Genomic DNA, 26,513 nt, shown 5'->3' with positions numbered 1-26,513 from the left:
CCCATCCAGTCCTCTGACTGAACTCTTACTTTCTTCGACCCCGACGGCATTAGAGCATTCGAGGCCTAGGGGTTCATTTCCCTTTCCTTCCTCCTCTTTCTACTTTTCTGTTCCCAGTGCTGACCTGCTATGGCACTAAAATCGTCCTCCAGTGGCTTAAGGAGGGAAAGCTGGTGGTCAACAAGATCTCCCAGCTAGGTCCAATGGACCCGTCGACCAACAGCAGGTGTGGTCCTCCAGACATTCTGGGGGTTGTATGTGAATGAAGTAGCCACCAAAACGTTAAAATATGGTGTTCGCTTAAATCGGCTACAACTTGCCATTTATTATTCTGTGCTTCAGTGGCTGGTCATGATTATATCTTTGAAAAATATTGGAGTGCAAGAGGTCAAATGACTTTATTGTCAAACACCTGGCATTAGAAAACAACAACAACATATATTAAAATGGCAAGCAATGTGCCGAAGTTGTAAGATTAAAAATAGTTTAAAAATTATGTTAAACTGAAGGCTTGTTCATTATGATGTTGAACATGTTGGAAATCTATAGGAAATAGATGTGAAAACTATTCTCAGTCTATTCGCAGCAGTGAGAGGCATTAATATCTGAAAAGATTGATCAAAAAGATGTTTTAAGAATTATGAAGAAAAATTAAATGATTAAAGCCTGAAAGAGCTTTAAAATAATAATTAATACTACTCACGAATGGTGTGCAGTAGAGGTTTTCAGAGGTTATATATTTACTGGAATGTTTTTTATCTGAATGTTATTTTAAAACTATGTACGCTATTTAACCCCTTAAAAAAGCAACGAAGGTAAAACTTTTACTTGTGTTTTATATGTGTTTTGTATCTTTATATTTTTCACCTACGTTCAATTGTACTTGTTTGTTAGTAATATATCACCTGAAGATGACTTGCATAAAAAAGTCGAAAATATTCGTGATGCTTATTAATATATTGTAGTTTGATGTAACAGAATCTATTTCTGCTGCCTTAACCTGATAAGTGATTGACTGAAAATAAAAACCAACTATTTGATATTATTATAATAATAAGAGTTCACTAGTAAAGAGAATAACAAAAAGGTTCATATGACACTCTATTTCACAGAACACAAGTTTACCTTCCTTAAAAATAAATAAAATCATAATAAAAAATTTTTCCATCATTATGTCTTCTAAAAGTTAAACTAAAGACGAAATAAGAGTGAAATAATTGTTTGCAAATTGCTCTGAAAATTGTGTTTATACATTTAGCAATCTTTTAGTAAATTATTCATGGTTTTCATTTCAACTGACCTTGTATAAGTGTTCATATTGCTTTGTTTATTTTCAGAACATAATTTTATTGTTACACATTCTGTTTATCAAATTCGACTATTAAGAACCTATTTTATTGCTTAAGATACTTCAAAGTTTATTTTTCTATAGTTGTCTCAGTCATACATACATTTGTGTTTTTTTATGTCAGATATCATGATGGTTATAGTAGTACCTAGTATATACTGTGACATGACATATACTGGTAGATTAAGTGCACAATGCCCAATATAAAGATGATGCATCATGAAGTGGTCTGACCGTGTATCCTTATCATGTGGATACAGGTTCAATTCCTATCATTTCCAATTAGTAGGGCCTGATTGTTTCCTGTCTGATAATATTCGACGTCCCTATTTCTGCATTCAGTCTGTACTTCCTATTGGAGTGGAAGCGGACACTCATTTGATTCTCATAAGTTAACCTCTGAACAAATCAATCTCATATGTAACACGTTACATGACTGAGTACATCATTTCGATTCCTCATTTCACTTGATCATAGAATCATTGCTTTGTGATTCCTACAGTTTAATTCCTTAATATATTAGGAATATTTATTTGACAGTCACTGACTTTACTGCAATATATGTAAGGTACAAAACCTTTACATTACATGTTTTAAAAATCGTATAAACGTTTTCGTTGGATTATGCCAACATCATCAGATACGACATTCATTCTAGCAATATCATTAGTCTCTACAAATACAATACATATTAAATAGCATACAGCAGGGGCGGCTTTTGGGGTAGTGCCAGTGTGCCAAGGCACCGCCAATGAAATAAACAAAAAATAATATCCTAAAAAGCAGTTGTAATAGTTTATTTCTACACATTTTATTCGTATTTCATCTGAACGAGCGCATGCACAGATCCGGACGCACTCTTGCAGCGTTTTTCCGAACTTTGGAGCCACTTCTGTGTGGCACTGCCTACGTCCATATAACACTGTACAAAAGGCTACTGATTCTAGTTTATATGCGTTTCTTATGGCAGACTTTGAGCCGAATTCAGTTTGACTCAGTAGTTAATATTTCACCCGCTAGAGCACAGTAATGCAGAAATTTCGCTAGATGGCACGGTTGTTGGAGACGTTAGGAAGAGAACCATGAACCGCAGACTTGCACGAAAATACAAGTTAAAGTTCCCCGCCAGATGTTAATGTAATGTTACCAATTCAAAACTAATGCACATAACTTGGATTTGAATGTGTAAAGTATTATCCGTTTAACTATATTGAATGCAGAGATAGTCATGGTTCTTTTTAGAAAGATAAATATTTTTTTCATATTATGTAACACTGTTTGTTAAAGTTGTGTAATATTTGTTTTATTTTGCGGCAACTAAATATCACTACACTGTTGCTATAGTATTGATGCTTTTGTTAACGATACATGAGATCTGTGTAGGACATGAACATGTGTTATTCAGGCCGCTACCTTGGATTCATCGACCTGTTAGATAAAATGCAAACGTGTTCGTTTATTATCTATATCACTGTTTATCTCGTGTGTTTTTGCTAGTAGTTTTACTAGTTATAAAAGTTATTTGTATTTGACTAACAATACTGTAAAAGTTTTGCATTATCTCTATCTGTAAATTTCGTTATTAGTTTCGGAAATGTTATTGTAACTGTTACTAGATGCATTATTAACTATACACCTAGTAAAATAGCTGGTTTAATTAATGTGTTTTATTTAACATAATGTAAACTTGAGCTGCGATTATCAGTTTCACTAGGGTAATTTGCGTAAAACCTTTTTTCATTTTTGGCACCACCACCAGAATGCCTCACCGGCCGCCACTGGCATACAGAGTAATAAAAACATACTGAAAACCAACATAATTAGGATACAAAATGTTATATTTGTGTGACTGCCCTTATTATCAAATAGTTGAAAGTACACGTGTGAATTACAATATATATGTATGTGTTTGCAAGTTTTCACAAGCTGCTGATCCGGAGCTGCGTTCAGGCTTGTGTTGGCTCCCCCTTTGGTCTTTGGTTTCTTCCGAGGTTTTCCACAGCCGTGGGACTGAAGCCAGATGATCTGTGGCGAGTCTATGTAGAGCCATCGATGTAGCTCAGTCTGCAGACTCGCTGGGCTGCTGATCCAGAGCTGCGTTTGGGCTTGGGTTGGGTCCCCCTTTGGTCTTTGGTTTCTTCCGAGGTTTTCCACAGCCGTGGGACTGAAGCCGGATGGTCTATGGCGAGTCTATGTAGAGCCATCGATGTAGCTCAGTCGGCAGACTCGCTGGGCTGCTGATCCAGAGCTGTGTTCGGGCTTGGGTTGGATCCCCCTTTGGTCTTTGGTTTCTTCCGAGGTTTTCCACAGCCGTGGGACTGAAGCCGGATGGTCTATGGCGAGTCTATGTAGAGCCATCGATGTAGCTCAGTCGGCAGACTCGCTGGGCTGCTGATCCGGAGCTGCGTTCGGGCTTGGGTTGGATCCCCCTTTGGTCTTTGGTTTCTTCCGAAGTTGTCCACAGCCGTGGGACTGAAGCTGGATGGTCTATGGCGAGTCTGTGTAGAGCCATCGATGTAGCTCAGTCGGCAGACTCGCTGGGCTGCTGATCTGGAGCTGCTTTCGGGCTTGGGTTGGATCCTCCTTTGGTCTTTGGTTTCTTCCGAGGTTTTCCACAGCCGTGGGACTGAAGCTGGATAGTCTATGGCGAGTCTATGTAGAGCCATCGATGTAGCTCAGTCGGCAGACTCGCTGGGCTGCTGATCCGGAGCTGCATCCAGGCTTGGGTTGGATCCCCTTTGGTCCTTGGTTTCTTCCGAGGTTTTCCACAGCTGTGGGACTGAAGCCGGATGGTCTATGGCGAGTCTATGGTGAGTCCTTGGCATCAACCCCTTTGATTTGATTACCTGGTTGGTTTTCCCCAACCGAAAGGCAAATGCCGGGTAATATTTTGGCAAATCCTCAGACCTCACCTCATCTCACTACATCTCGCCGAAATATTGTAAAAAATTGCACAAAATTGTAAAAATTGTAGAAAATTACTAAATTGTAAAACTATAAAAATTGGTAAAAATTGTAATTGTAATATTGTAAAATTTTGACTTGTTCCACATCTTAAAGCTTCATTGCTCATGTAAGATCTATGGAATAAAATAAATGAATGAATAAATGAATAAAAAATTAAAATGGAATGATCTGCATATTGTAAAATGTGAAGAGATCAATTACAGTATTTGAACTATATTAGCGAATTTGTTAATGTCCGTGTTCTTATTTCTTATTGATGCACATCTTTCCACTGTCCAGATATGTGTGAATCATGGTGTGTATCTTGTAGGTTTGCCTTGAGTGCTTGTTCAAAATTACTTTCAACTATTTGATAATAAGGGCAGTCACACAAGAATGACATTCTGTATCCTAATTATGTTGGTTTTAGCATGTTTTATTACTCTATATGCTATTCAATATGTTTTGTATTTGTAGAGACTAATGATATTGCTAGAATGAATGTCGTATCTGATGATGTTGGCATAATCCAACGAAAACGTTCATACGATTTTTAAAACATGTAACATAAAGGTTTTGTACCTTACATATATTGCAGTAAAGTCAGTGACTGAAAAATAAATATTCCTAATATATATTACAGACTTTTCTGAAAATCAATCGAAATGAATTGCAAAAAATTAATTCCTTAAGCTTTACCCATTAAATTTTAACTTCAATTTTTGTGTTCTTTAACTTCACAAGACCTATGTTGTTTACTGTTCCACCAGTAATACATAATATAGCCAGGAATGCACTTGGACCGCAATTTTCTTTCAAAATCTGATATGCCTCTTCATTTATTTCTCATTATCAGATTTTTTAGCCTACAACTTAATATATTTCTACCAAAAACATTTCAAATTTTGATTTCATCTAAGCATTATCTTTTTTTTCTCTTTTACAGATTTCTTTACCTCTGGCTCCTTCTCCCTTTGAAATGTATCTTTTAATGTTTTCTCTTTCCTGGCTTTATTTCATGAGGTTTGTCGCTGATGTTATATGCATATTTAATTTATATTATATTTATTCAGATGTTTTGGTATAACTATTTACAAGTTATAAATAGTTTGTGTAACTCCTATCACAGCCTTTTAAATTGTTACTACAAACTTTCTTCAGAACATGATCATCATGTAATGTTTAAATATTGAATTCATCACATGATAATGAAAAATTGAAAAGTTGGAACAGACATTTTATGAGGAAATGCTGATTTTGAGATGTCTATAAAACAGTATTAAGAAGGTTGTTACTTAGAACTCTAATATATTTATGATCTGCACTCATCTATTTGATAGTTTTTAGATTCAAATTTGAATTATGTTGAACTGACTAGGACAAAAATGTAAAATGGTAATGTTCTTTAAGTAAAGTTACATCATCTTGTGTCTTCTCAAATTCTCACAGCTCGTTACATACCATTTCGAAGTACAAGCACGTGTGTGAGAGTTATGAAAAAACATTTATCTCTATTACTTTCTGAGATTTAATATTCTCTAGAAATATAAACTATCTATTCAAGTATGAGGAAGAAATTCACAGCTCTAAGATCATTAATGGAATTTACCATTTCAAAATCAACATTTTCTTGTGAGCAATTTGTAGTTTGAGTGAGATCGCCTCCGAAAACTTGTGCAGTCCCTCACCTGGTCAGATTCACTGTCCAAGTTCAGCGGAATGACCATGATTGCTCCTAATCACGTCTTCCAGTTATTATTAAAAGAGCCCCCCTCTGAAGGGAAAATATGGAAGTGTGAGAGTTGCTGGTAAAATTTTGTGCAGCAATTGGTAGTCACTCTTTCGCTTCACTCTCCGCTTGTCCCACCATTGCGGAGTCCAGCTTTCAAGTCTGGTGGAACTTGCTTGCGAAAACAGTCCTCCAAGAAGTTCGCCATCGACCTGTATAGGTGCTGCATGACTCCACTTAAACTGTGAGTCTCGTCTGGATAAACCTAAGAAATGAGAAATGTAAAAAATGTATGTAGAGTAGTTAGTGCATTCACGTGACATTACCACAAAACATGTAAGCTCAAAGCAGATTTAAAAACGTTGGAGTATACTGTGAAGTACCCAAATTTTTGTTATGAACACAATCACTATGAAAGCCTAAAAATTCGCATCAAAGCAGATTGTTTACATGACTAAAATTTATTTGATACTTCATTAAAATTTTATTAAGTGATGGCAATTCCAGTGCTGATGTATAATTGCTGGAATTACTTACTTACTGGCTTTTAAGGAACCCGGAGATTCATTCCCGCCCTCACATAAGCCCGCCATTGGTTCCTATCCTGAGCAAGATTAATCCATTCTCTATCATATCCCACCTCCCTCAAATCCATTTTAATATTATCTCCCCATCTACGTCTCGGCCTCCCTAAAGGTCTTTTTCCCTCCAGCCTCCCAACTAACACTCTATATGTATTTCTTGATTCGCCCATACGTGCTACATGCCCTGCCCATCTCAAACGTCTGGATTTAATGTTCCTAATTATGTCAGGTGAAGAATACAATGCGTGCAGTTCTGTGTTGTGTAACTTTCTCCATTCTTCTGAAACTTCATCCCTCTTAGCCCCAAATATTTTCCTAAGCACCTTATTCTCAAACACACTCAACCTATGCGTTCGCGTAGGCTTCCGCGGCTGGTGTACATGGTGTGTGGATAAGCTTCAGGGCTTCTACCGCGTTGTCTGTGTTGACCACAACACAGGGGTCGAAACGTCAGCCACTAACACCAAGACAACGCGGTAGAAGCCCTGAAGTTTATCCACACACACTTAACCTATGTTCCTCTCTCAAAGTGAGAGTCCAAGTTTCACAAGCATAAAGATCAACCGGTAATATAACTGTTTTATAAATTCTAACTTTCAGATTTTTTTTACAGCAGACTGTATGATAAAAGCTTCTCACCCGAATAATAACAGGCATTTCCCATATTTATTCTGTGTTTAATTTCCTCCCGAGTATCATTTATATTTGTTACTATTGCTCCAAAATATTTGAACTTATCCACCTCTTCAAAAGATAAATTTCCAATTTTTATATTTCCATTTCGTACAATATTCTCGTCACGAGACATAATCATATACTTTGTCTTTTCGGGATTTACTTCCAAACCTATCTCTTTACTTGCTTCAAGTAAAATTCCCGTGTTTTCCCTAATCGTTTGTGGATTTTCTCCTAACATATTCACGTCATCCGCATAGACAAGCAGCTGATGTAACCCGTTCAATTCCAAACCCACTCTGTTATCCTGCACTTTCCTAATGGCATACTCTAGAGCAAAGTTAAAAAGAAAAGGTGATAGTGCATCTCCTTGCTTTAGCCCACAGTGAATTGGAAACGCATCTGACAGAAACTGACCTATACGAACTCTGCTGTACGTTTCACTGAGACACATTTTAATTAATCGAACTAGTTTCTTGGGAATACCAAATTCAATAAGAATATCATATAAAACTTCTCTCTTAACCGAGTCATATGCCTTTTTGAAATCTATGAATAACTGATGCACTGTACCCTTATACTCCCATTTTTTCTCCATTGTCTGTTGAATACAAAATATCTGGTCAATAGTTGATCTATTACACCTAAAACCACACTGATGATCCCCAATAATTTCATCTACATATGGAGTTAATCTTCTCAAAAGAATATTTGACAAAATACCTGGCATACTTGCTAAAACAATCACTGATATCACCTGCATAAGCAACCCTTCAAAGTTACACAATCTCAAGGGAAGCTTAAATTATTTATCTTATCACTGAACCTTCAGCATTAGAATTTTGTGGTAATTAGTTTATGTTTTGAGGATTTTCATCTATGAAATTAACATATGCTGTGAAAAATGTCGTCTTTTTAAGCCAAGATAATGTTATATAGGAATTTTAAGACCATGGTACCTGTTGCCGGAATAGTACACCCTTATTTGCTAGATTCTTGGCGAGGGTCATGCTCTGCTGAAAATGCACGTTGTCGTCTGCAGTCCCATGTACAAGGTAGAACATTTTATCACGTAGTCGTTCCACTCTTAGATTTACGTCAGCTTCTTCATATCCTTTATAATTTCCTGTCACATTTGGCAGGCCCATATAACGTTCTGTATATGCAGAGTCTGAAAAAAAAATGAATTTGTTGCAACTTAGAAAAAAAAAAAATTCTATAACTTCATAAAATATTCAGTGAATTGAATTGTTAGTGTTGTGTAATAACATAATTACAATAACTGCCAAATTGGAAGAGTGACATACTGGTAACTCTTTTCATGTCACATACGATACCTTAAATCTTATGTAAACTCTTTTTGACTTGTAATATTTAACACAGGAAAGATAATAGTTTTGTTTATTTCTTAAGTCACGAATTCTACTGCAGTGTAAGAAAAGCAATGTACCGTATTCACATTTTTTTTTAAGTTATAAAACTGAGCACTATAGTCCCGTTGCTCTAATTTCCGGCAGCCAATCACGTTGCAGGTCGGCTACATTTAAACGTGTGCGTCTTGTGATTCGCTGAGGAAGACGTTATTCATTTTTTAAGGCTCGATAAATACTTAATATAATCGCCCGCCATTTTGGCTCTTTCGTTGGTGTTTGCAGAAAGCACACGAAGACGTTATTTGCTGCTCAATTATTTGCTGAATTACAGTGCGTTTGATTTATTATCATAGGAACTACGACATGATTATATTTAACCAGGGGCTTATACTGGTTAAAGGGTTTGGGCTACCGCTGACCCTATTATTACACAAAATATATCTAACAATTACTTTAATTTTAATTACTATGGTAAAACTAATAATACAAAATTATTACATTATGTTATATTATAAACTTTTTCTTTTGTAATTTCCTTGGGCTACCGCCGGTAGCCTCGGTAGCCCGCAAAATACGCCCCTGTATTTAACAGTGTGACAAATAGATTCCTCGTATGGTAGCTCGGCAACGAAAGAACAAAAATGGCGAACGGTACTACCTACCTAGACTTTATAGAGCCTTCACTTCCTGAGATGTAAGCAAAGAGGAGGAGTCACGCCGGGAATAACAGCGTCACGACTATAAGTAATTCTGCTTTTGAGTACCGGTATAGAATTAAAGTAACATAAGATTTCACGAATCAAAAATTATAATATACAGACAACAACATTTAAAAAGACAAAGTAACCGTTGATATGAAGTACAGAATATAAATAAAAATTCACACAGATAACAGCATTTAAAAAGGCAAAGTAACTGTAGATATGAAACACAAAATATAAATAAAAATTCACAGTAAAATGTGTATATTTTTATACAAACTTTTTAAACATTAGTACCGGTATTACATCCAGAGTTCGCATTATCTGTGCTGTGTTTTCAAACATGCTGAACTAACCATATAACCTCCATGTCGTGACAGGAGCTACAGAAATGCCGCAGTGGAAGACATCTTGCTCACGAGCCAGGGCCATTGCTGCCATGAATCCTCCGTAACTCCATCCCCAAACAGCAACCCGTCTTTTGTCCACGAAGTGAAGAGAGTCTCTCAGATATCTACAACAGTGAACGGTATATTAAAATTGCACATATTTTCTCGTTCTGTATTACACTCAAAAAATTAAATTGTTTATGTCATAATAATTTGTGTTGAACTATGGTAAGGTTACCAGTATCAGATATTTTTCACCATTTCTGGGGACAATTATCGAGAAAAAAGAACTTTAAACTTTCCTGTTAATTTGCCATTTAGTTACCGGTATGCATGTTTTTACACAAATTTTAAATGTTGAAGGTACCGGTACAGTACTTATTGTACTTAGAAATTACTGGATCTTTTTAAGATGAGCTAATCTTGCTAAACAGAGCTTCTTTGAACCCAAAATTTATAGAATAATTTGAGAGGTCATGTTGAAGTTTCTCAAGATGACAAGCAGTATCTGTACTCATTCTGTATCTAGGTCTACAATATTTGGATTCCCCTACCATGTTCATTGAAGGAAAAACCCTATTCCCTGATATATTACTTCCAGGATGATAAAGATAATTCAATCAGCTTTCGGAGTTGCACATAGGTAACCATTAGCTGAGAGAAAAATGAAGAGATTTCACTCTATATTGGACAAATATTGGTAATTTCTTATTTCCACTTTGATATTCTCTGCTGTTCAAACAAGAAATTTCATCAAACAAGCTGTCTTCATCTAGCTCAAGTCTATTTACAATTGTATCTTACAAGAATAATCGATGTTCACAAACTGCCTTAGTATGTAGAATACAAGATCACATCTCCAAAAGAAGATGTTTCAATTTCTTCCGTTACCACAGCAAAGGTCTAAATGCTACCACAATCTTTACAGTTTATTGCTTCAACACTTCTCTTCAATCAATCAATATTCCCATCATTCCTAGGTGGAACATAGGCTCTCACAAAGCTTCTCCATCTTACTCTATTCCTGGCCAACTCCTTGATCTCACTCCATGTCTTCCCCATCGTTTTTGTTTCTGTTAGAACAGTTCGTTTCCATGTTATCTTGGGTCTGCCAATTCCTCTGCTGCCCTGCGGATTCCAATCCAATGCCTTCCTGGCGGGGTCATCTGGAGGTCGGCGAAGAGTATGTCCCAGCCATCCCCACTTCCTATGCCGAATTTCAAATTCAACTGGTTTTTGTTTAGTTTTTAAGCATAGGTTTTCGTTGGATATCTGGACCGGCCAGAATATTTTTAATATGTTTCTCAAACATCTATTAATAAAAACTTGTAGTTGATTGATAATAGTTTTAGTTATTTTCCAGGTTTCACAGCCATATAAAAGCACGGATTTGACATTTGTGTTAAAAATTCTCAGTTTAATGTTTATTGTATAGGCAGCACTCTTCCATATAGGCTTCAGCAGCCCAAAGGCCTTTATTCTTACTCTCACATCGCTATCTGTACCACCATTCTGGGAGACTATACTGCCTAGATATGAGAATTCCTTCACATTTTCAATTACGCCGCTGCTTAGAGTTAGAAGAGTAGGTTGATTGGTACCTATGCGCAATTCTTTGGTTTTATTAATATTGATTGAAGACCCACCTTCTGTGCTTCCTTTTCCAATTGTTACAGTTTGGCTTTCATATCTTTAAAGGAATGAGCTAAGAAACAGATATCATCCGCATAGTCTAGATCTTCTAGTCTACCGGAGAGCCCTCAACGGATTCCTCTAGGGGAAACATTCACTCTTCTTAGAGTTGCATCCAAGAAACACCTCTCTTGCATAGGCGAATTTCGGTTCATTAAATTTACTTATTAGCAGGGAAGGAAAGTTCATGCCCTAAAAACGTGAAGAATATGTATGCATTTATGCCGTAAAAATAGATAAATATGCTACAAAATATGCATTACCAGTCTGAGATTATTTTAACAGAATAATAAGCTATAGGTAACTTACGTTTAATCTATGGATTTTGAAGTGCTTGCCTCATTGCTGAATGCTCCATTTATGCTGTACAGTTCACAACTAAGCAGTGACGTATGTTTTCTGTTGTCATTCTTCGCCTGTTGACTCTCAGCATAGCTTTGTAGCGCGAAAAACTTCGTTCTACTTCACAAGAAGTAAGACGGGCTTGCACAAAAGCCGTGAGCTGTTCTATAGAAAATTTTGTTGGTTTTTGGGGTGTTTTTCCTTCGAGAATATCTTGAATTTCTTTAAGTTGATAATAGCCAGGGTTTTTGGAAAGAATATATTCTGTTTTCTCGTTCACTTTATCCCCTACATTTCCTGGAACTGATGTTAAACTGGATATTGTTCTATCGAAATCTGCTAAAGACTGCAGTGAAGGAATACCAATTGCTAACTTGAGAGGCTCCCTATGAGGGCGCCATCGTTATGTTCAGAATTCATAAACATAAATTAGTCGTGTTTACGAGGTTACACACTTTTAAAAATGAGGGAAAGACAAATAAACATACATAATATGCAGTTTCTCTGCATAAATGTTAAAATATGATGCTTTTATAAATAAAGGCAAAATATGCACTTTTATGCACAATAAAAGTAATATCATTGTACATCTTGATTACACAACTTTTAACACTGTATCACTTCGGAATATGTATGATAAGAACTTTCTTGTGTTAAATATTATTAACGTACCTTGTTAACATGTTTCGATCTATTTTCGGTCATCTTCGGAACTGATCGTTGTTGGTCTTGGCGCCTCTTGTTTCCTGTGAGGGTGCGTTCGTAGTGTAGAGTGAAAGAGTGTATGTGTTTTGAAATTGAGTTGTGTGTTGAGAATATCGTTGGGGTGTGTTTTCGTGGGTCTGTATATTTCATATTGTTCTAGTGTGTTGAGTTTCTGGCTTTTTGGTTGGATGTGTAGTATGTCCATGTCTGTGTTGATGTCTCTGTAGGTGTGGTTGGCATTTGTGATGTGTTCTGCATATGTGGAGGTGTTTTGTAATTTTGTTATGGCTGTTGATGTGTTCTTTGTAACATGTTTGAAATGATCTGCCTGTCTGTCCTATGTAGAAGTTGTTGCAGGTGTTACATTTGAATTTGTATACGCCTGTGTGGTTGTATTTGTTTGTTTGTGTTGTTTGTGTGTTGAGATGTTTTTGTAGAGTGTTATTTGTTCTGTATGCGATGTTGTAGTTTAATTTCTTGAATGAGGTTACAATTTTATGTGTGTTTTTGTTTTCGTATGTTAGTGTGATGTATTTTTTGTGTTCTTGTGTTTGTGTTGTATTCTTCTGTTTTTTGTGGTTTTGTTTTGTCTTACGTATTATGTTGTCTATTATGTTGGGGTTGTATCCGTTTTCTTGTGCTATGTATTTGATTGTGTTTAATTCTTCGTTGTAATCTTGTTGGTTCATTGGTATGTTGAGTAGTCTGTGTACCATTGTTCGGAATGCAGCTTGTTTGTGTTGTGTGGGGTGGTTGGATGTGTTGTGTATGTGTGTTGTTGTTGTTGTGGGTTTTCTGTATACTTTGAATGTGTGTTTGTTGTCTACTTTTGTTATTGTGATGTCTAGAAAATGTATGGATTTGTTGTTTTCATTTTCTAATGTGTAGTGTAGCTTTGGGTGTATTTTATTTATGTGTTGATGTAGGTTTTGGATCTGTCTTTTGTTTCCTTTGTATATTATTAGTATTAGTATGTCATCATTTTTAGTAGCTACCACATTTAGATCCTGTGCATATCAGTAGAGGTTGATTCGCATGTGAAGATTTTGTTTGAAACTAGATTAATAGAAGTTTTTCATTTGTTTATCAACTAAGAATGTTTTTATCAACTAAGAATGTTTGCTTACGCTGTGACTTCCAGCTGGTCTGCAACCTCAACAGTACCGAGCCTCATGTAGACTTCGTGAAGCATCTGATAGCCTTGTCCTCCTGAGCCTCGACCGTCAATCTGAGCCACGATAAAATCTCGATTTCCTGCCAGGTACGTGCTCCAGTCTAGCTTCCATCTTTCTGTTACAATTTGTGAACCTGGTCCACCATATCTGTAAAGGATCAAGTCTTTAGTGTCATTTATACTATAAATTCGTATGAAAATGCAATTACCGGCAAAACATAACCTTGAAAAAAAAAAAAAGTTAGATAAATGAATACATAAATAAAGAAGTCGAGTTGCAGTAGAGCAAGAGACTAGGGCTGGAAGAACTTGAATTGGCTAGATGTCCATTTTTAAGTAGTCTTCTAATTTTCTTAATAGTTTTTCCTTTGTGCACATCCAGTGTATCCAGTGGATTTCAGAAGTTAACAATGGTGTAAAGAGGTAAAGAGTAGAAGACAAAGATAAACTGTTTGAGGAAATAGGACATGTACAGAAAACTTTTGCAGAAAATTTTAAATCTTGGAAAAATAGTGCCAGTACAACTGAAGATACATTTTTTTTTTTTTAAGTTTTAGGTTTATGTTTAGTCAGAATATTAACTCCTAATGAGGGTGGTTTACATGCTGTAGGTAATTTTTGGAATAAAAACAGCATGAAAGAGACGTTTTCACTCATGTGGATTCTATGTGGTCAGAATGAAAGACTAGAGTCCATGTTTGGAACTGTTAAGATCATCATCATAAAAATAAATTTTTCAGCGTAAGATTTTTAGTCTTTTAAAGGATCATCTAAAGTTTTTCAGAAAATACAGAATTATCAAAAGTTGTTGTTATCTAATGCCGGACGATTGGCAACAAAGCCATTTGCCTTCTCACACTCTAATATTTTTCATAGATATTTTCAAAATGAGCTACTGAAGTATGGTACAGATTTAAGGTGATCTAAATCCATTTCTTTTTGTAAGTTACATAACGGACGATTTGAAGATTGATATATTCCAATTCTGTGCTAATGCTTGGCCGACAAGCAGGTCTTGTGATCAATCAGAATGCTGCTACAGAAAATTTTTCGTGGTAAATCAGGAATTTGATACAAAATGTTTTCCTTGGGATTTGGATATAAAATTTTTATTATTATTACCTGGCATATTAATTTAATGAGTCGCTTTAGAGAATGAAATGTAGGTCTAGCAACATGTCTGTAATTGGCTGTACTACCTTTCTTAGCCAAAACATCAATATTTTCATTTCTCAAAATTCCACAATGAGATGGAATCCATTGAAAAATGATTCTATCTAAAGTATAAAACAGTATCAAAGATATAAAAAATGTACAACATAACCCGGTTGCAGTTAGAATATGAGATACCTATAAGAAACTGACTTAATGACAATTCTTGTTTTTAAGAATTTTATGTGAAGATGCAAAATTTTAAGGTTATAAAGATACATTTTTAACAGATACAAAGGTGATAATTTGATTTATTATAAATGGTTATAATATGTGCAAGTAAAGCTATTTCCTCTTTGTTTCAAATGGCAATTAATACTTTGGGATCTTCTTCTCTGATTGACAATTCATGTAAAAATCCTGACTGTCCCATTTTTCAATTTAGAAAATCTAGTCGCCCTAGACTATGTGGGCGTGAGATCCCTCATCCAATTATAACTTTCGTAACAGCTTCAACACTCATTCAGACACCAATAAATTTTTGTCCTGGATTTTTCCTAAGAGTAAAAGGAAGCTGGAGTGTGCTGTTGATCACATTATCTACTTCTAATGTTTATCGTTGCAATAAGTGAAAGTCTCAGGAATCTTCTATTTCACATCAATAAATTTAAGAATACAATTATATTCAGACTCCAAAGCAGCTATTCTATCAATAGTCTCTAAACACACACCTTCATCTCAAACAGCAGAAATAACTAAAATGCTCTCTCAATTAATATCACTCAATAAAAGAATTGTATTCCAATGGATACCATCCCATTGTGGAATCCTCAGAAACGAGAATGCGGATGCATTAGCAAAGAAGGGCAGCACTGCTACTTACAGACCTGTTACTAAAACTACATATTACTCTGTGAAAAGATTTATTAAATCTACATACTTAGACTTCAACAAACAAAATTTGATAACACAATCCCAAGGGAAAAAATGGAACTCTCTGCATCATAATCCACAGTTAATTCCCGATTTACCAAGAAAATCGTCTGTAGCTGCATTTAGATTGGCAACAGGCCATGATTGTTTGGCCAAACACCTGCATAGAATTGGAATATATCAGTCCCCTAACTGCCCATTGTGCAACTCAAACCAAGAAATGGATTCGGAACACCTCAAAATCTGTGCTTCAGTGGCTGGCCATGATAATATCTTTGAAAAATATTGGAGTGCAAGAGGTCAAATGACTTTATTGTCAAACGCCTGGCATTAGAAAACAACAACAACTTCTAATGTCAAGTTATGAAAGATTTCTATGTGGCTATAAATAAAACAAACAAATATATAAGTAGTTAAATAAAATAAATCGTCGTCGTTCCTGCAATAATTCCTATGTGCAAAATACAAAATTTTTCAGTAGGAAGGAAAAACACATTTATTCATTCTGTGGCAGTGGTACATAGGAGATTGTGAATTCTTACATTTTCGAAAGAAAGAAATATAATTACATATAGGAGACTTTATTATTTGCTGTATCACTATTTAAGTTATTTAATAAAGCAAAAATTTGAAAATCGATAAATATGTCACATAGCAGTTAAGGCTGGTTCACAATAAACAGGAAACGAGAATTGGAACGAAAACGAAAACGGTAAAATTGTTAAAATGTGTACATTTAAATGTGAGCATTCACAATTAACGAAAAGCTTGCCGGAGTCCGGGATCGGGAACGGAGAGTTGGCCAAGTTTCAACTTTGGCGTTCACATTTCCAATGACAGCCCAATAGATTCATTTTATTGCCATCTAAAAGCTATTTTGTCGTCGTATATTTTGTAGCAAGAAGACCGTGACATAACCTATGCATTATTTTGATCTGTGCTGTGCATCATGGAGCAAGTTTTATTTGATGAGATTTTAATATTGAGTGTTGAGGAAAATCCTCACGTTTACGATAAGCGGTGCGCCTCATATAAAGATAAGAAAATCAAGGAGAATACGTGGCTTTTAATAGCTGCATCTTTGAACACCGATCGTAAGTGAATCATATTTTATTACTGTATTGGTTATATTATACACTACATATACATGCTTCAATTCAATAACTACTGTTGTGTTCATTTTTGTTCTATTACAAATGTTTCTTCTCTAATTAGTTTATGTTGTGGTAGACTTAAAATAGGTTGTGATAATAAAGATGCATGAGCATATTTATAGTACCGTACCTAATGAAATGTTTCAGTTGAAATTTCGAAGTTGGTTAACTTTGTTGGCTGCCTTGTACTCATGAGAGAACGCCATTGGTCAATTATACACAAATTACATCAGAATGCGTAATATCGACTTTATATATCGTTATTGACATGTATATCGATATGCATAGTTGTCTACTTTCTCGGTTTATTGTGAATCAAAAAATTTCATATTCACGTTCTCTGCTTCTCGTTTTCATTCTGGTTCTCGTTCCCGGTTTATTGTGAACCAGCCTTTATTGCAGGAACAATTACGAAATGTAAAGTCAAGCCGTTCACGTGCCATGAGAGTGCATGTAAACATGGAGGTAGAACACTCATGTTTTTGTGGCCTCAGCACTAGAATGAGGTGGAGCGCTCGGCATCATGTTCCAACCAGCTTTTACACTTGGGAAAGATCTGGTACTCATTTTGATAGGTGGCTAAGTGGACCTCGGAGCCATTTAAAAAGTTTTGGCAACGAGAAAAATCTCTAGTGAACTACTCGGGCATGAGTTAAATGAATTTATTATGTCAAATAATTAAATATATGTAAAATATATGTATAAAATGTACTTCTGTCAAGAAGAGTTAGTTGACTTAGCATATTTCAATTATAATGAAGTAGTTATAACGTTTGTAAAGCAGAAATCAGTTTAATTTAACTTGATTTCGCATACTTTTCTCATCCATTTCACTGTAAATTTTAATAATTTAAATAATGACACAGTTCTTCTGTTAAACACATGCACATGAATCATTCAAAATGCAGAATTTATATTATCAGTATACAATATTGACTTCTCTATACTGCAGGCAGCTGTAGAAAGGTTGAAAATTAGTAGCCATTAAATAAATTATAGAATAAATTGTAGTAGCAGTAGTAATACTAGGGCATTCGAAAAGTAATGGCAACATAGTTACTGTTTCACACTAAATTTATTTAGGTTACTTTTGGCATTACATATTTCAAATAGTCTCCTGCCATGTCAACAATATGTTGCCAAATCCTTGGAAGACGGTGGACCCCATCTGCAGCATCATTTGTATATGTCTCTCACTGATCGATCTAAATTTCTTTGGTTGTCGACTCTTGATTGAAAGTGACTGTCTCGCTTCCAACCATCTTGCAATAGTTCGATATGGTAGGACTTCTCTCTCACGAACTTCTTGTAATGCCCTAAAGCTACGAGTTGCATTTTTTTCTCTTGCAACTTTGATTTTTATGAAGCAGTTACTGAACATTTTTTACAAATCAGAAACAGCCACTGTATTTACAAAATATGGCTATTTCTAGACTTTCAATATTGCAGATTTATGAAACAATCGCTGTTCTATTACGTAGTACAATATTCCAATGGTCACCCCTATAGTCACGTCGCTGTTATGTCTGGCGTGGCTCTGCCTCCTAGTAAGAGTAGGTTCTATAAAGAGTAGGTACGTATAATCGTTCGCCATTTTAGTTCTTTCATTGCCAGTTGCGGTTAGCAGACGACGCTATTTTCCGCACTGTTAAACATTATCACGTCGTAGCAGCTATGATGATCGCATTGTAAATCTTAGGTTTCACAGATAAATATCTAAGGAAGGCATAGAAAAAATTCGAAATCAAAATGTTTTTTGGGAAGGGAGAAAAAATTACTAACTTCGAAGTGTCCTGTTCAAAATAGACATTGACACCTTCTAAAGTTTTTCTATTTTTAACTTTAGATGTGAGTCAAAGCGAGAGAAATGTTTATAAAGAATTACTTTTAAAAGTGATTCCTATTCGAAATCTGTATCGTACTTGTTTCCCAGTTACTGGGAGTAACATATGCGCTGACCTCAGTTTGCAGAGTAACAACTTAGGTCTGTTAGAACTGTGGATTCTCATAGAAAGGCCGGCCCTTCGGCGGTCACCCCAGGCCAATGCTTTGTGGCACTCGCTGCCGGAAAAAAATTCAATCTGTCGATTACGTTCTTGTTATAATGTTTAATGTGAGAAACTTAAAAATAAATAGCTAAGTGAATGTTGAGATAGCTTTTGTATACCTGACGAAATCAATTGTTGACTATAACGTTAAAGTATGTGGATCATATGTTGCACTGTTTGTTGAAGGTTTAATTACTGGAGTATCCAGCTGCATGGCTCTAAGTCGATTGTTACCCTTGATTCTATTATTATTATTATTATTATTATTATTATTATTATTATTATTATTATTATTATTATTATTATTATTACTATTATTATTATTATTATTATTATTATTATTATTATTATTATTATTATTTTAAACAATCACACCTAAAAGAGCGCGGAATTAAAATTTGTACTGTTGTAAATTCTCGTCCGCTTGCTGCAAACGGCAAGGAAAGAACGAAAATGGCGGACGATTATACCCAGTATCTATAGAGCTTTAGGAAGTCCATAACGAAATCAACAGCGAATGACAAGACGCACATGTTTAAATGTAGCCGACTTGCAACGTGATTGGCTGTCGGAAATAAGAACGACGGGACTATAGGAGCACTGATTTACAGCATTGTTGCCATTACTTATCGAATGTCCTAGTATAACAGTACCTGAAAGTATACATACATTTCTAGAAAATGCGGTGTGGGGGGGAGAGAATTATTATCCCTGGTTAGGATAAGCAGTACATGTGTAGAGGAGGTGCTTTCTGCAGTGGAGGGAAATGCTCCTCTTTCCTCTACCCCCAGGCTAGACTTGGATTTTCCTGCACAATCGAGGTGATTTTGGAAACTGGTGTAACCAACACTATGTGCAAAGAATATACCGTAATCATCTTGCTGTGAAATCACAGAGAAAATTCAAGAAATAGCACCAGCAGAAATGCTTTATGTGCATTAAAATCTCGATATAAAGCAGTATTAGTAAAAAATATGAAACTGTATAATAAAATGCATATTATGCAATCCTAATACCAAAAGTATAATATTTACTCAAGCATGTGGCATTCGACAAACAATAGAATAAAAAAATAAATAGAATAAAAAACCAATTTTAACAATAGAAGTTATTTTTGGAAGCTTTCTACTAGAATATTCAGAAACGAACATGTTTCGAATGAAACAATAAGGGAAGAAATGAAAATAACAAATTTCACCCAAAAAGAATCACATAAAAGATAATTGATTAAATGGCGATCTTACTCGTGTTAATTTTGTAAGCATGTGCGGCTTACAGCTGTTTCGTAGCTTTCGACACCATCCTCAGAGCCTACTAGATCTCGGCGCTATCTCAACTTCGCTGCCTGTTGTGTGGGTGCGTTCATGTGATGAAGAGTTGTGTCAAATAGTGTGTGTGTTCTGAAATTGATCTGTGTGTTGAGAATTTGATTAGGATGTGTTTTAATGTGTCTGTATATTTCATATTGTTCTAGTGTGTTGAGTTTTTGGTTTTTGGGTTGTATGTGTAGGATTTCCATGTCTAATGCTAACCACACATACAATAACATAAATACAGACATGGAAATCCTGCACATACAACCCAAAAACCAAAAACTCAACACACTAGAACAATATGAAATATACAGACACACTAAAACACACCCCAATCAAATTCTCAACACACAGATCAATTTCAGAACACACACACTATTTGACACAACTCTTCATCACATGAACGCACCCACACAACAGGCAGCGAAGTTGAGATAGCGCCGAGATCTAGTAGGCTCTGAGGATGGTGTTGAAAGCACCGAAACAGCTGTAAGCCGCACATGCTTACATAATTAACACGAGTAAGATCGCCATTTAATAAATTGTTTACATTTAATTGTTAAAAGTAGTGTACAGAAGATTCGACATGGGCACATAAAAGAGCTCAAAAGTTGCGGTCATTTTGAAAGAATGGCCATTCATAGGCTGCAACAAAATGCAGTTAACTGATTTCATAAAGGAGAAAGGGAAAGAAGAGGACCTCGAAAAATATGGATTATAAAGAATAAATGAGGCCATAATATGAAGAGGCCTTAGGAATAAACAGTGGTAGAATAGAGAAGACTGGCGACAGGGAATTGGAAGACAGTGACAGACAGACTTTTACGAAAGCGAATATGATGGTGAGTATCCAGTTGGAAGGAAAACTATAATTTTCAGCCACACGTATCTTCATTATTAGGAACATAGAGTGTAATATTTTATAGGTTAGACGTTAGACATCAAGATATTGATATGGTTTACGTGTATACTGCAGGGGCGGCCCGTCCTTATGTGCTACAGTGCTACAGCACAATGATAATTTTTGCTCAAATAATGTATTTGCAATATCACCATAGTATCTGATCTGCCATTTGACAATTTTCCGTGGTTATGTTCATGACGCGTTATAGAGTGTTTAGTCTTCGCTCTTAGCTCTTTGGTGCCTCAGGGGGTACAATGTGCTACTCAAAACTCTAAATGAGAATGTAGACAATTAATGCGCATGTGCGAAGCTGAAATCACTGCCCTGATTGGTTATTTTTACGCGGGGAAGTGCTGTAGTCAGCTTCAGCACAACACAGCTTGGAGATTGCAAAAGTAAAGCGTAACGAGAGAATGCTTGTCTGTGGAAGAACTCGGAACTATTTACAATGTAGGCCTATTTGGTAATTCAAGTGTCCGACTGCTGCTGCAGTTTACCTGGTTTTTGAGGTTTCTCCTGAATTAGTCAGCAAGCGACGAAGAATGGAATCCCAGAAAACTGAAGCCAAGGAAGTATGTGACCGTATAATTCAGAAAAATACTCACCGTTTCCAGTCTTTAAGCTATCTAGATGCAACAAAATTGTTAAACAGCAAATTTTTTGGCAATTTTTGGATAGCCTAATTTTCCTGAACGCGAACTTGAAATTGCTGTCAACAGCTATACTGTACTGAACAAAACAGTGTTAAGACACAACTTTGAGTTCTATATGGAACACCTGCCTTCCTGAATATAGATGGAGCTGTTCAATTGTTACGATACATAGCCTCCAACAATTCACAGGATCCATTCTGTGAAGTAACACTGTCAATAGAAAAGAGTATGATATCCAAGTTGAAGGGTTTAACACCAGGGTAATTGACAAGTTCTGCAGTAGGAAGGAACGTCGTATGGATTTCATATTTCGTCACTAGGCGAGTCTCAAATTAAGATAAATACATATAAGTGTATACAGTAGGCCAATATAGAAATTGTAGCACACTCATTATTTTGACCACCAGCCGCCACTGGTATACTGTAGTAATAAAATAAACAATGCTCTTTTTTAAAACTATATTAACTAACTTTACTCACACATGTACAACTAGAGGGTAGCGAGTAATCTCTTCTTCCCTGAGACCTGGGGGCAGATGAAGACGGACTTGCGCGTTGTATCCTCCTGATATCTGGACAGGAAACGTTTTAACTTGGGGTAGTGCCATTTTGGAAGCCCTCTCTATTAGTCGAGTGTTATTTTGAAGTGTGGCAAGAAGTTTTGGTGTGGTACCCCTTGTTGCATAGAGCTGTACAGTTGGTACACCAGGTCCCAGGCATTCCAACACATAATAGTTGAGTCCTGGGCTAAATATCACATTGTGGTACTGACACGGTCTGACTAGGATGTCCATCACATCCCACCTGTGCTTTTGCTTCCCTAGAAATTGAAAAATGGTGACTAACATAAACATGTGAGAATATGAATCTATCACTCACTCACTCACTCACTCACTCACTCACTCACTCACTCACTCACTCACTCACTCACTCACTCACTCACTCACTCACTCACTCACTCACTCACTCACTCACTCACTCACTCACTCACTCACTCACTCACTCACTCACTTTATTATTTAATTACTGTACCTATTTGAATTTATACTTGCTAATAGGTTACTTGTTATAAAACAAGACGAGGCAAACTAACTGATTTCCATTTAATCTATCTCATATTACGTATTATACAACCTCTGCACCAAAATGAAACTGATAATAGATCATAAGGAAAGATTTGAAAAATCTAAATACATTTTTTCTCTAACATTCACCGTTTTAGAGGAAATCGTTATGTTTCTATGAAGCATTTGGCAACATCACGACTACTCTAGCAAGCACGGCCTGCACTCCTTACCTTCCCCTCCCTCTCTGCTATACTCAGTCGGTGATGCACGATAGTGCGCTGCGTTGCAAGATTTATTTTAATGATTTTCGCAATTATTAAACTCATGGCTAAACTGTTTAATTTGCAAAAAACGATTCAAAATATTAACTCTTTAGATTATAATATGTTGAGTAGTCTGTGTACCATTGTTTGGAATGCAGCTTGTTTGTGTTGTGTGGGGTGGTTGGATGTGTTGTGTATGTGTGTTGTTGTTGTTGTGGGTTTTCTGTAGGCTTTGAATGTGTGTTTGTTGTCGACTTTTGTTATTGTGATCTCTAGAAAATTTATGGATTTGCAGTGGCGTAGCTTAAAATTTTGAGCAAGGGGAAGCTAAATCAAATTGTCTTCCATGTACATATGAGAAAACGTATTGCAAAAATATAGGCTTAAAATAAATAGTAATCAATGTCAAGTCAGCAATCCGAAGATTGGTTGGAACCTCGTAAGTAACACCAGTAAGGCATCACCTCAAATAGTACGTAGTAAATTATGATTTCATGGTTTATACATATCTCTAACAAATAGACAGGTATAGGTATAATTTAACACTAGCTCACTTTCTGTCATATTTAGAGAAATCACAATATTAACGGTCAATAAATACAGTATTAGTAATTACGTAAGTATGCGTCTGTTTTGGTTGTGTCCTTCATTGACAGCAAGGGAGTCGGTCGTTTCTTTTTAAATTACACTTTTGTTCATAAGTCAGTCTTGATAATGGAATTGTCCTAAAAATTCAAGTAAATTAGTGTCAGCAACAGTTATTTCACTCATTATTTATTATATCAGCCACAATGCACACTAACACTTCAACTAAACACAACTCACGAAAGGGATAACTCGGAAACTAAATTCTTTTCAATGTTAAAGCTAGCTTCTTGCGAGCCTTGCGACCAGGGTAGTTTTGTTAGAAATAGATGGAAAATCTGCGGGGTGATTTACACAGAAGAATGAGAGGATTAGAAGCTGGTGTGTGCAGGCTTCATGTTTACTGCTGCATCACAAATCATCCTGAGCTGCCGCATCACAATATTTAACGCCTAAATATAAATTGTATTAAAATTAATAAATAATTTTGTTCATAAACTGCAGGTTTATTATGAAATTATTATTAACTGGCGAAGCTGAGCTTTTTAGCTTACATTAACGCTACGCCACTGTGGATTTGTTGTTTTCAGTTTATAATGTGTAGTGTAATGGTACACAGTCTACTCAACATACCAATGAACCAACATGATTACAAAGAAGAGCTAAACACAATCAAATACATAGCACAAGAAAACGGATACAACCCGAACATAATAGACAACATAATACGAAAAACAAAACATAATCACAAAAAACATAAGGATACAACACAAACACAAGAACACAAAAAAATACATCACACTAACATACGAAAACAAAAACACACACAAGGTTGCAACCTCATTCAAGAAATTAAATTACAACATCGCATACAGAATAAATAATACTCTACAAATATATCTCAACACACAAACAACACAAACAAACAAATACAACACACAGGCATATACAAACTCAAATGTAACACCTGCAACAACTTCTACATGGGACAGACAGGCAGATCATTTCAAACACGTTACAAAGAACACATCACAGCCATAACAAAATTACAAAACACCTCCATATATGCAGAACACGTCACAAATGCTAACTACACCTACAGAGACATCAACACAGACAAGGAAATTCTACACATCCAACCAAGAAGCCAGAAACTAAACACACTAGAACAATATGAAATATACAGACACACAAAAACACACCCAAAAGAAATTCTGAACACATAACTCAATTTCAGAACACACACACTCTTTGACTCCACATTACACTACACAAACACACCCCCACAGGAAACAAAACAAAAGACGCCTAGACCAGCAACAGCCAGTTCTGAAGAAGGCCCATAACAGGTCGAAACATGATAACCAGGTACGATAGAATTTAACACAAGAAAGACATATAATACATATTCCGAAAAAACAGAAACTATAATACAAAAATTTTAACTAAACCAACGAAGATCTAATTGAATTTCTAGGTCCTCAAAAGGAAATTTCAGCACTTCACTGACAGTGTTAACGTTTGCTCAATAATCATTACTTCAGGGGCGTATTTTGCGGGCTACCGGGGCTACCGGCGGTAGCCCAAGGAAATTACAAAAGAAAAAGTTTATAATATAACATAATGTAATAATTTTGTATTATTAGTTTTACCATAGTAATTAAAATTAAAGTAATTGTTAGATATATTTTGTGTAATAATAGGGTCAGCGGTAGCCCAAACCTTTTAACCAGTATACGCCCCTGCATTACTTGTATTAAAAAAAAAATTATTTGTAAGCCACTACTAACATTGAAAAAAATTCACTTCTCTTCTGTTACTGGCTGTGATGAACAAGGCAGAGATTCTTTATATTTTTACAACTTGACACGTAGAATATAATATGCAAGTGCAGATGTCCATAAATGCCTCACTCACTCACTCACTCACTCACTCACTCACTCACTCACTCACTCACTCACTCACTCACTCACTCACTCACTCACTCACTCACTCACTCACTCACTCACTCACTCACCTTTTTTCTTTTTCAATGGTGGCTGTGTAGGCGCAGGTGTTGAATCATCTTCTTCGTCCCCCCATTCATAGGATTCACTCCCACTATGTGCCCCCGATCTCCCTGTTGCCATGGCGGCATAATATGCTGAGTAGGGGTGATGGCTGGGCTGTTCTGGCTGGCAGGTGAGACATTGAGGTGCACTCAAGGGCACACCCACGCGCGGTGATGCTGAACTTGTTCGGTACAAGTGCATCTGTCCAGGGCGCCCCTCAGGTATGCCCAGATAGTATCTGTAATAATCATAGTGATAAGTGATAGTAAGATAGTACCAGTACTTCGTGAATATTTTCATCACTTAATATTGTAGTTGGTAAACTGATATACAGGAGGAACTGTAAATAATGTCATTAATTTCAGGAGTTATTCTTTGAGATATTTCAAACAAAAAATTTAATACGATTTTGCTCGTTTTTGCTTCGTTTTCAAGATAAAAATTTTGTTGTTTTATATGCTATTGATTTAATTCTGAATAGGCTCAGTCATTTTAATAGAAGAATGCAATGTGATTGTAAATGATTGAAAGAATTTTAGTTTTGTTCTTCAAATGTGCAGAAATTTGATCCGAACAAATGTAACTTTTTGTTCTGCAAAAGAATTTTATAATGTTACATTTGTTCGGATCAAATTTCTGCACAGAGAGAGAGATTTAAAGAAAAATAAATCGTTTGGCCTTACTTAAGATTGACCTCGAGAAAATTAATAGCAATAATACAATGAATTACAC

The 26,513-nt window shown here is 35.9% G+C and overlaps 1 protein-coding gene and 1 long non-coding RNA gene across 3 annotated transcripts in view; one reads left to right on the top strand and one right to left on the bottom strand.

The window, feature by feature from the left end:
- Nucleotides 1-4,130: 4,130 nt before the first annotated feature.
- The window catches only part of Dpp10 (Dipeptidyl peptidase 10), a 589,638-nt gene continuing 567,255 nt past the window's right edge, over nucleotides 4,131-26,513 (bottom strand). Inside the window, exons 12-17 of one of the 2 annotated variants that reach the window (XM_069820006.1) lie at nucleotides 25,748-26,019; nucleotides 22,296-22,656; nucleotides 13,612-13,806; nucleotides 9,713-9,870; nucleotides 8,242-8,453; nucleotides 4,131-6,288 (exon numbers count right to left, since the gene is read on the bottom strand). In XM_069820006.1, the coding sequence (XP_069676107.1) occupies nucleotides 6,142-6,288; nucleotides 8,242-8,453; nucleotides 9,713-9,870; nucleotides 13,612-13,806; nucleotides 22,296-22,656; nucleotides 25,748-26,019 (1,345 nt within the window). In that variant the 3' untranslated portion in view covers nucleotides 4,131-6,141. The remainder of the gene's footprint in view (nucleotides 6,289-8,241; nucleotides 8,454-9,712; nucleotides 9,871-13,611; nucleotides 13,807-22,295; nucleotides 22,657-25,747; nucleotides 26,020-26,513) is intronic. The other variant, XM_069820007.1, reaches the window with a different exon arrangement.
- LOC138695803 (uncharacterized) overlaps nucleotides 9,759-26,513 on the top strand; it is a 49,724-nt gene continuing 32,969 nt past the window's right edge. Inside the window, exons 1-2 of the long non-coding RNA XR_011331193.1 lie at nucleotides 9,759-9,885; nucleotides 13,626-13,745. This is a non-coding gene — a long non-coding RNA (uncharacterized lncRNA). The remainder of the gene's footprint in view (nucleotides 9,886-13,625; nucleotides 13,746-26,513) is intronic.

The sequence above is a fragment of the Periplaneta americana genome, chromosome 3 (assembly GCF_040183065.1).
Source record: "Periplaneta americana isolate PAMFEO1 chromosome 3, P.americana_PAMFEO1_priV1, whole genome shotgun sequence".
In the NCBI taxonomy this organism is placed as follows: Eukaryota; Metazoa; Arthropoda; class Insecta; order Blattodea; family Blattidae; genus Periplaneta; species Periplaneta americana.
The sequence above is the reverse complement of the archived record's forward strand: the minus strand, read 5'-3'. Positions and strand labels throughout refer to the sequence as shown.